This window comes from Mercenaria mercenaria, chromosome 8, assembly GCF_021730395.1.
Source record: "Mercenaria mercenaria strain notata chromosome 8, MADL_Memer_1, whole genome shotgun sequence".
Lineage (NCBI taxonomy): Eukaryota > Metazoa > Mollusca > Bivalvia > Venerida > Veneridae > Mercenaria > Mercenaria mercenaria.
The window spans coordinates 58939808-58953033 of NC_069368.1; the positions used below are offsets into that span (position 1 = coordinate 58939808).

General features: G+C 34.1%; 1 protein-coding gene across 1 annotated transcript; it reads left to right on the top strand.

The window, feature by feature from the left end:
• Window positions 1-639: 639 nt before the first annotated feature.
• On the top strand, window positions 640-11077 carry LOC123565318 (uncharacterized). Its single transcript, XM_053550059.1, has 7 exons — window positions 640-699; window positions 3545-3631; window positions 4701-4834; window positions 7776-7911; window positions 9172-9308; window positions 9566-9710; window positions 10982-11077. The coding sequence occupies exons 2-6, from the start codon at window positions 3571-3573 to the stop codon at window positions 9701-9703; spliced, it is 606 nt and encodes a 201-aa protein (XP_053406034.1). The 5' UTR covers window positions 640-699; window positions 3545-3570; the 3' UTR covers window positions 9704-9710; window positions 10982-11077.
• The last annotated feature ends 2149 nt before the right edge of the window (window positions 11078-13226 follow it).

Below are 13226 nucleotides of genomic sequence, written 5' to 3' on the forward strand. Positions count from 1 at the left end.
GTTGCTACATTCTTTTCTCATTCATGCAATATTTGAGAAATACTGCATCGGGACTTTTTAACTTCAGCAATGCAATAATTCCTGGTGGTATCGTCGTAATTCAGAAAAGCATACAAGAAAGATTATTTGATTTTTTTTTGTTCTGAATGTCGGGTGTACTTTTGTATCTGTGTAAATGAAAATAATCAGAAAATGTCGTTCAGATATGCAAATCAGACTAGTCCCCAAGCAATACATGAAGCAGAACATGTTTTCCTTCAGGACCACGATCAATTACTTTGTCATATAAATAATTCCAACATGTAGCATTAACACGATGCTAAGAGCTAATCTGGTATAAAATAATTAATTAAACGCACTAACTAGCTTTTGAAAGAGTATAACATACTAATTTACATCTGAAACATACCCTCGCACCAGCTGGTACAAATATTAATGAAACAGGTATGTTAATAAAATATCATTTTAACTAATTTTTTCGGTTGCAGATGTATGATATTGCCATAAATATTATCTCCGTTCTTGTCACATAATTACAGATTAAGGAAAATTAATTTGTTGTTTAAATTACCTAATGGCTAGAAGGCATTATTAATAATAAAATAACTGGAAGGTCTAATCAAGCGGCTGCCTTTGTATTATATATACAGCTCATGCTGTTACGGACATTCAGACTTCAACACGACCGTTCCAACAAAGGTAAGTTGTTTACTTTTTCTCGTAGTAATGTTTCTATCTAAAACTTGTGTTCAGAGTAAAATAAATGATATACACTGAATGCTTACTAGGATGAAATTTTCAGTATTGAAACATTTTTAAGTTACTAACTTTTGGTGTTTGTTAAATGTATGTTTGGTACCATGAAGAATGGCATCAGACTAATTAAGGAGAACATGCTGTCTAGATAATGGACGGCTGAAAATTTTCCTTGGTTTTCCCCAGGTTAAAGCGGTATTTTCAAGTTTTATGCAGTTTTAGTCCAAAATTTATAAAATTGCTATCAAAACCAATTTGTACGGCGATCATTCGATAAAAATACATCTTAAAATATACCACACATATCTAACTACATTGTATAACGTTATATGGTGTTTCCAATGGACATCACAGAGAAAGTATTTACCTTTTTGTAGCGATAGTGACATTCTGTACTAAACGACTACTATACATAAAAACATAAGCTGCAATTTATTTTTTTTTTGCGCAGCGGATTTAGAAAAGACATTTCTTATATCTAGTTTATAATTTCTCTTTTGTACTTTTTGAATCTCCCTGTATTTTAATGCTTGTTACCTGACGCACACAAAATGACCAAGATTTCAAGAAAGTCTAGCCAGGATAGTCTAACACTTTATGATAGAGATAAATAACGATAAATTGAAATTGCATCACATTAAATATATAGCCGCAGCATTACTCGGAACTTCATTCGAACCTGTAGTATGATGCGGAGGAAGTTAGAGATTAAGGAGGTAGGTTACCTTCATATTTGTATGTGCGCATGTCCAACCGGAAGCTAACGTGACGATTTACGACGACGTTTACGACAAATTAAATGTGTTTGTATATTCATTCTCCTGAAAACAAATCATGAACCTGCCTCCGATCTGATACTTTATGGTTTAATAATGCAGAAATAATGAATCAATTGTGGCAGAAACGCTTCAAAACAATGTTGCCTTAAAATGACGTCATTGACGTCATGACGTTACGTGTCAGTAACCGCGCAAAATTAATAGCTTTTATCTTGAAAGTACGTAATTTTGTGCATTTTCTTTATTTTAACTATCTTCAAATAACAAATATTTGCTGAAATATTTGTTATGAATCTTTTGCTCTGAATAATCATCAATATTTTGCTTCTTTTATGTAGTTATATTGAAACGTTATGCGGATTGTAAGAAAATGGATGATGGTAACCAATATTATTTGGAATATAGTTGGATGAAAGGTTACTTGTAACGGCCATTTTCAAATAAAAAAAATCTAGCAGTTTGATTTGTAATACCTATCTTTCAGGTTCTGTTGATAATTTGTTACTTATATACTAAAAATAAGATCTAAAACTGTTCAAATTTCAGTAGAAAAATGTGGTTCCTTGAATTTAATGAATGTTACCATGGAAACGAAGCCCGTGACCTATGTATCTAAATGTAAAATTCAAAAGCGTTGACACTGGTCTATTTAAGAAACACAACTTCGGCTTTTTATTTTCATTTCAACAATATCCATTAGAATAATATCAGCATGCTGAACGATTTTTCCATGAAAAATGCCAGGCGAGGGGTACTGCCGTATGTATTCTAAGCTGTGAAATTTGTTTGAATCAACGCAAATAACAAGAAAATATAACTTACGTTAGAAATAATATGTTTTAAAGCTACATTAACTAGAAAGATAATCTTATTCCATATATTTTTATAAGAAATTACGACAAAAAGCAAGATATAAGCTATTTTAAACATCTCTGTTGCCATGGTTACTGTAAACTTTAAGAAAAATAGGGTACCATGTAAAGTGCATGGTATTCTGCTTATAATATTTCCCAAATATTCCATGTTAGTCATTAATAGAATGCCACTTAAGCCGTCGAAAACCCCTATTTTTATACATAGTTATTTAAAAATGAGAGAAAATGCGTTACCATGGAAACACGAGCCCCGCGACATATGCATTTAAAGCTTATATTAGAAAGCTAATGTGCATACTAGTAAAATTATCAATTATGCAGACTTCTACGGACATTAATGAAACTAAAATACACTGAAAAGTGTTAAATATCCGTATTTTCCTTCTTCTTTTAATATGAAATACCTTTAGAGGGTCATGTTCTTCAAACCTAGATAAAAACTGAATTTGAAGGGACAGAGACAAACGGACTTGAGATTGTAGCAGGTAAAACTTCATATTACACGAAATACAAACAAATGCTGCGGTTTAACTAACTTGAATTTACCCTTGTAACAAGGTAACCTACCTCCTTAACATGCGGCGCATGTCTTTTTCATATCTTCATTAATATTTTTTTTATTTCTGATAGAACTATTGCTTATGATAGCGTAAACACGAAGATTTATAAGCGCAAATGACCTCAAATTCATTAACTAAAGGTGACGGATACGGTAAATAATTACAAACATGTTGTTATTCCTTCATACTTGTATTTCAGTTGAAACACAGTCATTTTATTATTTCCTTGTATATTAATACATTTTTGTATTTCAATAATAGTGACTGCACGTTTATGATAAAATCAGATCATCTTTTTTGTAAATATCAAATACTGAGGTAAGATAACATTTACTGATAAGACATTTTTCTTAATTATGATATTGGCCGAAATATTTTTTCAATAGTATCAAATTATAGTGTTTTCACTACATACAAGTTAAATTTACGCGTGCAAAAAAAAAATACACTGTATTTTTAATTTCTTTTACTTACACCAACAAAGTGACGAACTCTTTATAGAAAGAACGACCTATACAGGTGCTCAATAAGCCAATGGTTAGTTTTTTTTATATATGTTATAATTTTTCTTTAGACAAATAAACCAAAGTGAGTCGCAAAATGATGGGGAAAGTTTTACTCGCAGTGGCTGTTCTGGCTGTCTACGTGGCAACTTCGTACGGTAAAACACTTAATTACAAAATTGCACTGTTTCGTTTCTTATCATTCATAAAAAAAAATTGTAATTTTGTAAATAAATGAAGAATTGCAGTAACAATAATAGAATATAACATTTATATCAGATTTTATGAATGCTTGTATTTTCAGATTTGCAGAAAGTTCCGAAAAACTTCTGCCTGTTGTTGAATTAGGCATTTCAGTCGCACTGTATATCAGCTTGGATACTGAAATCATTATTATGGGAATTAATGACAATTACTCATTTTTATGTACTTAATAATGAGCATCTTATTAAAAGTATCTAAATATCTCCCAACATGTTTCATAAAATGTAATGTTTACTGTGAAACCATGTAATTTCGTGGGTAAGCAGTTTCGTGGTTTGCTATTGGTGGATTTCAAATTTTGAACATAGAACGAAAGGGAATTTCATTTGTTCGTTTGGATATTATTTCGAAGACTGACTAAACCTTGACACCAAAGACAATAAGCCTTTGTGATTATTTTTTTTTGTCTTTGATAGTTGTAAATGTTTTTCCGATGATATGCTTTAATTTATTAAATGTCTAGCCGCATGTCCGTAGTTAAAACTGTTGCCCAAGGTCCGAAGGCTATAGATTTGCAAGCCACATGTTTTATTAAATGGTAAAAGAAATTAATACTTACCATGCTAAATTTCTGTAATGAACTTGTCCATCTTCCAGTTTGGACAGTATCATTAACTGTTAAAAAGGGTGCGTATCAAAAAAGGTACTGACTGAATAGCGAACAGTGCAGATCATGATCAGACTGCACGGATGTGCAGGCTGCTGATCATAATCTACACTGGTCGCAAAGGCAAAACTGATGGTGTTCAGCACGGAAAGGGTTAATGCTCACAGTTTCATTTTTAAGTTTTTAATTTATTAACCAAGCAAACATGCGTTGAATATAGACCGGTCATATTACGCTGGCGATTTATATAGGAAACGAATTATTGTATAAACGTGCAGGTCAGACCAATAGTTGTTATCAAATTGCAAACATGGCAAAAAAACCAGAAGCTGCAAAAGAGGATTTGTAAATTTCAGCTTATGACTATATTGGATGTTATGAAGACAAAAAGTCGAGGATTTTAGAAGGAAAGTTTACCAGCGGAGATATGACCGTGGAAAAATGTATACAGACATGCAGTATTGCGAAATATCGCTACGCTGGGGTCGAGGTTTGTAGATTCAGCTTATCTGTTCTTTTATCAAAACTAAATGAACAAACTGTAAGAATAGATTTCTTCTCATTTATTGAAAAAAGGCAGTTTTAGGACATGACTGTTTCGTAATATTTGCATTCTATATACTTAGACTAGGTAATTTCTGTCAACAATTCATATATATTGAAAAAAAACCTTAAACTGTTTAGCTTCTTTTAAACGGTTTAGTTAGAAGGCACTTAGACTAGGCGATTTCTGTCAAAAATTTATATATGAAAACAAAACCTAAAACAGTTTTGCTTATTTCAAACGGTTCAGTCAGAAAGCGTAGAACTTTATTATGTATGAATTAAAGATGCAGTCTTAGTCGTTCCTTGTATTATGAGTTGAAGTAAAACCTGTTCTACTGCCTCGTTACTGGCCATTAATACACACGATATCTAAAATAACTTTAACCCTGTACATACAAACTCAGTCAGTTTAAAACGGCAAGTCTAAATGACCAGAAAATGCGACACAAAAAAGGTAACCCATATCAGCTTTCGCCTGAAACACAACCTCAACTTGGAAAGTGGTAAAGAACAATATCCTATACTATTTGGGAACCAGTATCGGACAGGAACAGTTTCGGACACATGTAATAATTAACCGCTTTATTTCAGCGTTATTCACGCAGTTGTTTCATCTGGATCATCTGTATTTTTGTTGTTCGTGCCTACAACAAACCACTATATTAAAAGGCTGTATAATGTTATATTTTGTGATGATACCTTAGCCTGTGTTTACAAAACAAATTTCTGTCTCTAATGGGGCATGAAGATAGCATTGCGCATGCGCAGCAGTTTACACTTGTCGAGGTATCAAGTAGGGAAGAAATAATCAAACTTCGTATCGATTGTCTGCTGATAACCTGTGCTACTTTTAATTTCATTGTAATAGTTACAGAAAATGCAGGGCTGTCGACTTTTTCACTAATTTTATTCTACATTTATTTTAATTATCAAGAATTCGTGTTAAACGAAATTTGAGTTTTTTATAGTTGGCCTCCCTTTGCTTTCATAGCTGGTATTGGAACAGGGTTATCTTTCATGTGCATTTTTGGGGAGATTAATGATAAAAAAATGTTTTAAAAATAGATTTATTACTTATTTCGGTATCAGAATAACAGCAAAACATCATCAAAATATTTTTCGGGCTACTGGATTTCCCCACAGGGAAAATAACTTCTTTTTGTGACCCCAATTGAGGCCCCATGGAACCCATATTTTACGTCACAATGCGATGCGATGCTGATTACAACATCGGATGCAGAAGGAGCTGAAGTTTGTGCAGTGTGGGTGTCAATTATGTCAAATATTTTTTAGTAAATAATGGAGCCGAAATATGAAAGTTTGTCCGGCTACTACCTGACAACATATTGATCAGTCTGAAAGGGATCATAAGTTTCTGAGAAAACGATATAGAGTTTTGGAACCTGCACTTTGAATGTTTGATAATAATTAACAGATTTATTCCCATCAGTGATCATTCAGATACAAAATCTTAAACAAAATATCTTAAAGCTACTCACCCACAGTTTGGGTGAACTTTTTTCCACATGGTCACTTCCATCAAGTTTGGCATAGAACGTATGTAAGATTCTGAAAATGAATATAAAATAATAACAATAAAATGGGTGAGATTGGTAAAAATCCAAGACGAATGTAAATTTTCTGCATTATTTCAATCCGTTGCGGCGTGTACCACCTTCTGCGCAAAATGTTTGGTATTTATAAGAATATCTTGCAAAATTCTTATGTCAATAAGTTTGTACTACTAGTATCTTTCAGAGTACTCGCTTATTATGGATTTTGAGAGAAATTATTTTTTACATAAATTCTGTGAGTTAGTCCCTTTAACTGGAAAAGGGGAATCATTTGTAAAAAGCGGAAAGGAGTTAAGTGGCCTGTGTATTTCATATGAAATGATGATAGTGAACACGTTCATCTAAAAGCCGAAAAAGGGTCACATCCTTATAAAAATGCGAACCATGAGTTCAGGAACCTAAACAAATGTGTTATCCACTAATGTTTATCGAGATGCAAGCTTATATTCAAATATTGATTGATTGTGTAGTGGGGCCTCCGTAGCCGAGTGGTTAAGGTCTATGACTACAAAATACTTGCATCTCACCGGTGTCGGTTAAAGCCTCACTCAGGGCGTTGTATTCTTCATGTGACGGAAGTTCGGTGGTTCTAACGAGGTGCCCGCCCGTAATGAAGTAATGCACCGAGGAGCACCTGGGGTCTCCCTCAATCATCAAAGCTGGAAAGTCGCGATATGACCTATTATTGTGTCGGTGCGACATTTAACCCAACAAAGAATAACTGGAGCGAGTGAGGATGCGCTATAAAAGTCTATCTATTATTTGAATATTCTAGCTAAAAGCTGTTTGCCCAGGTTTGTAGTCCTAGAAAATATGAGGATATTGCATTTCCATACAAGATATTTCTTTCGTGATTTTATATCTTAGAGCTGGTTCACATTTGTTGTCATTGTGGCATTGTGGCATCAGTTTCCAGTGATATTTAAATGTGACAAATGAAATGTATTCAAATGTGACCAATGAAATGCCCAATCTAGTACTATTTAGTTTTAAATTGTTTAGTTAACTAATTAAGTCAATTAAGCCAGTTTTATGTGGAATCAAGTATTCAACTAATCATGTTATTTTTATCATCATCTTATAAAATGTTAGTATCTTAACCATATCATGTAATTTATTGTACGATTTTTGCTACTAATTATTTAATGTTCTTTTTATATTATTATTCCTTTTGAATAACATAGTCATATATCTTTCGTTTAATTAACTACTCTTTAGTATGGTAATTAATCAATGTTTTACAAAATCCATGTACCCATTTATCACGATTCAGGTTATCTTTTATATTGCAATATTTTCCCCTTCTTTCAGTATCAGAACCAATGTTTCTGTGGAAATAAAATAAAACCGTACAAAAGACTTGCAGAAAGCGCATGCTCAACATCATGTGGAGGAAATTCAAACCAGAAATGTGGCGGGACATGGAAAATATCCATATACCATACAAGTGAGAATATAATTTTACCGATGTTGCTCACTACAAATCTGGAGTGACCTGGAGCGGCCTTTTGTGCATGTCAAAAGTGATTATCAATCAGAGCGCATGGCACAAATACGCAAATTATTGCATGTCCGCGCGCATTTATCGTATAATATGTATAATATACTGACTAAAGGTTAGGATTAGGAATACCATGGTTACAAAATATATACATTAAAGATACTTATCAAATCGCTTGAATCCGGTATGTACCGGAGTTTCTAATTTATCACTGGCGCACCATGTCTTTTTTCTAGTCACAGTTTTATTTACAATTAGTATTATCATTTAATTTATGTCCTTTCAATTGGTCTAAACGCAGTCACGTGAACATTGATAAAAAGTCTTATTGACGCGTAAGCGGAGCCAAAATAGGTATTGACATTGTATTTGATATCCCTGTACCTAGATATCATTCAAGATGTTGGATTTAATAGAAAAAGAACTATTACCTTTTACGTTCGGTCAATATAATAGGGTTACTATGATAGTAGCTCGATCTGGGATGCTGTATTCGGCTCGAGTGCATTTTGCCAGATCGGATCTCACGAGGCGCGCAAGCGCCGAGTGTGATCCGTCCTTGCAAAATCTACGAGAGCCGAATACAAAATCCCAGACTTAGCTACTGTTGTAATGATCCTATTATTATATACATCCGTCTTTTTGTTTGTTGTTTTATTATAGAACGAAATCTTTATTGTTTGTCGACGTTAAAATAGAAATGAGTGAAATTTTGAATTTTTTTTTGTGCGCTTTTTATAGAACTGTGTCAGGTCATGAATTTTAAATGAAAATAGTCCGGCAACGTACAATACAAAAGGTACACTACGGATTTTTTTCTGTTAATATTTACTTGTCGAATATAAGCAGTATTTTCGACAGAATTTATATAGGTATATAGTAAAAGGATTTATCGATCTGGAAACTGATAACAATCTTTGGCTACGCCCTCGGTCTATGTGACGTGTTCCATATCATCGATGAATACTCATTTCGGCCTCAATAAAAGACAATTAACTGTATATAATCGATATATATTCATTTGTTTAATTAAAAAACATTGATCATTTCAACATTTTATTAATTACTAGTCAGTATTTTGTCAAGCATCGCCACGAGTCCAAATATGTCACGTTAAAAAGCTATTTGGTCAGCGGAAGGTAAGTTCAGCTGATCTGTTTTATAAGAAATAATTTAGAAATTAAACTAAACTATTTCGTGTTACAGACAAGTATCTTGGATGTTACGTGGACAAAAGTTCCAGAATTCTGAGTGGTCCAAAAACCGATAGTAGTACCAAGATGACGGCCAAGTTCTGTCTCCAATTCTGCAAGGGAAAAAACCAAGCATTTGCTTTAACGCAGGTATATACAAAAACATACAGTTCTTCATTCTAACCGTTTAAATTTTTCTTTAAAATAATTTTGAATACGAATTACGACCAACATTCATTCATTTATGTTACATACTATTTACGCGGTTACATCTCTATATATAAATTTTCATTAAAAATTGCTATAGTTTCCGAAGAGTCATTTACCCAGCTAAACAAGAGGGAACTCCATGCTGTTGCGTTGAACGTTTCCAAGATAAAAGTTGCGTCTTTTTGTATAATTTACAGTATTCCAATCAGTGTTTCTGTGGAAATAACTTTAAGGACTACGACAAGAAAAGTGACAGCGAGTGCAGTTATAAATGCACCGGGGCAAAGAGTGAATTCTGTGGAGGTTTCTGGAGAGGATCGTTATATGTTGTATAGAAAAATGGTAAGCGAACACAAGAAACATTTCCATGGCCACGAAGGTTCATCATTTAACCGCCGTTTCGTCCGTCCCGCTATTCTTGTACGGAGTATTTCTTAAAACATATTGACTTGATTCCCAATAGGAGATACGTATATTGTCTTCATCGTTTGATGAGATGAATTTTCACTGAGTTGTTGTCGTTTGATTATTCAACATTACTATGCTAAAGCTCCATTTCTTGTATGGAGTATTCAGCAAACACTGGCTGGAATTCAGCAAAAATTCAAAGAAAGCTATATGCGCATATTGTCTTCATGTATCGGTTAAAAGAGTTTTCACTGAGTTACTGCCCTTAGATTATTGGTAAACTTCCTTGTCATCCTTATCAGGAGTATTCCTCAGCAACCCCTGGCTGGAATTCAGCAAAATTTCATAGGAACATTTACTCTCAAGAGGAGATGCGCAAAACATCTTCATGTCCGGTCTAATGATTTTTTACTTAGTTACTTCACTTTTGATTATTCAATAGTAAACGATAGGGTCAACCATTTCCGAATCATCAGCAGCCCCTGTCTGATATTCATAGAAAGCTGATGCACATATCTAGTGCGTGCTTGTTTTCTACAATTTTTAGCTGGAGATCTAAGAGACTTCTTTGGAAGCTTCACTGCTAAGAAGAGGACTGTGCCCAGTCGGTGAAATCTGTTTTGTGATTTTAATATGCAATAATCGTACTTCGGGCGGAGCATCTTTTGGTTTTATCGACATTTCTCTTGTATTTACTAGCACTGGATCAGTGTTTTTGTTAATTGATCAGGATTTATACAAAGTTTAAACCGTTACGTGAAGCTTAAAATATTTCTCTATATCTGGTCGGTGATCAGTTTGTTTTTTCGTTTGTTTTTGCCTTAGATTCAGCAGAATTTCAATTACATAACAGTGGATAGTTAATCTAACTAGTGTTCCTGAATTGTGTTCCAGTACAAACCTGTTCTCCGCAAGTAACTGCCAGCTTCCCCGCAAAAAGTAGATCTTTCATCTAATCGTCACGGAGAACATATACCTAGCTCGGGGATCGAACTCAGACCTCGCGATTCGTAGATCTGCGCTAACTCTATTGAGCTAAGCGGGCGGGCTTCTATTACAGCGTTACAGTCCTGATTGTATGAAGGAAAACATATGTGGGTCAAATGAGTATATCATTCTGTGTATTGTAGAATGCATTACGTTTATGCTGATAACTTTATAATACAACGGCAATTAACGGCTGTTGGGATATTTTATCTTTTCAGAACAAGAGGAAGAGAGCACCGGGACGAATGTGAAACACGCCATGAAACTGTTCTCTGTCACTTTATTGTGATAAATAAAAATATTTGATGAAATCAGATTATCTTGCTTTATAGATTTGCGTTATAGATTTAACTATTTTTGGGGGGATTTATGCATGTACAAACCCACCTGAATAATGCACAAATTGAAAAGAGCCCGGAAGCCTCGAATATTACTACTATCAATGAGACACGAGAGTACTAAAAAGGTTAAAAATGGTTCAGCAATGTGTGAACGTCGCAGCTAAACAAAAGTAACAGTAGAATCCAAAATGGCCTCTGCGCACTTGCTATGACATCATTGTCATGCCTGCACAGTCCTGTGGCCAAACTATTTAAACCTGTCAAATAGCTTGTTTAAACAGATATTGGTATTTTTACCATTTGAACTTACCATCAACATAAGTGTTCTGTTTCTTTGTTTCTCGGTTGTAATGCCAGAGAGAAATGTACACAAAGTTAAAGGGCACTTCATAATTTACATTAGTTTAAGTCGGACCGACCGACAAAACATTTAATTAAAGTTTATTAACATGAAAATATGAATTGTTTTACATAGATTTATTTTCAATTTGGTGGCTTACTATAGATCCGCCATAAAGTACGAACTATGGAACGACGGTAGACTAGCCACTAGACTGATAATAACTATATTTCTATATTTTTCCCTTTTTTGACGAATTCAATTTCATAGAGACAAAAGCCAGTCTATTTTAGAGATTTTCACACAGGACTGATGTTGAAATTATCATGATATTGGACATAGGATATAGACTGGCTCAGTTCACTACATTCAATCATAAAAATATAAAAAGATATATCATAGTCTAGGAGCTAGTCTAGAACGACGGGTTCATGCAATGAAACATTTTACACCTTTAATGGAATTATTTCATTCAATATATTAAAAGGTATTTAGAAAGAATTATTCAGTAAACAAAGCCCAATAAAGCGTTAATAAAATGTATAAGAAGATAATTTTGAATCAAAGATTGAACTAGTATTTTTAAAGAGAAGAAACGCCACAGAATAATTATATACATTTGTATTCCCATTATGGTAATTGTACATGGTTTGTACAAAAAAAGGAGAAGTATCTCTTACAAATTGTCAGTGACATACATTATGCCAAGACGATGAGTTTAATGTCTAAACATTCTATTGAATGAATGCAGCAGTATCCACAGTATTTGATGTAAGAAGATAAACTAATACCACACTTTGTTCCTACAGTGTAAGACAGTTAGGAGGTCTATTGTGAAAATACTGACAATCGTGATGGAATATGTTACAAAGTCTGTGAACAAACTTCAAATTTAGTTTATCCCTTCAAAGTATTTCCCCTTGGTTTCATTCGAGAAATCTAAGAGGTAAATGCTGCAGAGTAGTCTCCCCTAAGTCTTAAGTAACTGAAAAATTCAACACCCAACCAGCCCGTTTCACCGCCTTGGAAACAGGAAAACGTCACAAGGAGTTAGATCTGGTGAATAAACGGAATTATTGATTTGTTCCACTTTTTCATCTCTCAGAAACTTTCGTATAATGACACTTTTGTGAGGTGCGGCGTTATCATGGATCAACAGGGCGGCGAATACCAGTCCTTTGACTCACTTGTTTTGTATTTTCGTTTAACAGCTTTCATTAACTTTGTCTCTGACACTGTAAAACTTTACAGTGACTGATTTTCTCGATGGTGTAGAAATTCGTACAACAGTACCGTTTGAGCAAATGAAGATGAAATACAAAACGTTTTCGACTCTTTTAGTTCCTTTTAAAGTAACCGGTCTTCGGTCACCATTTCTCAGCCACTGAACGCTATGGCTCATAAAAGTATATCTAGGTCTCCTCTCCTGTTAGCATTAACATTGTGTGATCATCTAAATTTGAGAACTTTTTTTCAGCGTTTCTATAGCACATTTGGTAGTATTGGCCTTTTGCTCCTTGGTTAACATGCGAGGCACCCATCCGGCACAAACCATTAGTGCTTGGTTAAAATCTCATGAGTTCTCCCTTTTGTCATGCCGAGAAAAGAAGCTGTCTCGTACACCGTGTACCTGGCATCTTCGTCAATCAGACACCTTACAGCAGGCAGGAATGTTATTAAATGTCACTGCTGTTTTAGGCCTTCCAGGACAAGCCCTGTGTAAAGTTTACTGTGATACTGCAGAATTTTCATTTGAAGTATGCAGTTCTGGGAGTATCTTCT

Coding starts and splice junctions, on each gene's coding strand:
- LOC123565318 (XM_053550059.1), top strand. CDS start 3,571: ATGATGGGGAAAGTTTTACTCGCAGTGGCTGTTCTGGCTGTCTACGTG. Junction 4,835..7,775: donor ATCGCTACGCTGGGGTCGAG/GTTTGTAGATTC, acceptor CCCTTCTTTCAG/TATCAGAACCAATGTTTCTG. Junction 7,912..9,171: donor AATATCCATATACCATACAA/GTGAGAATATAA, acceptor TTCGTGTTACAG/ACAAGTATCTTGGATGTTAC.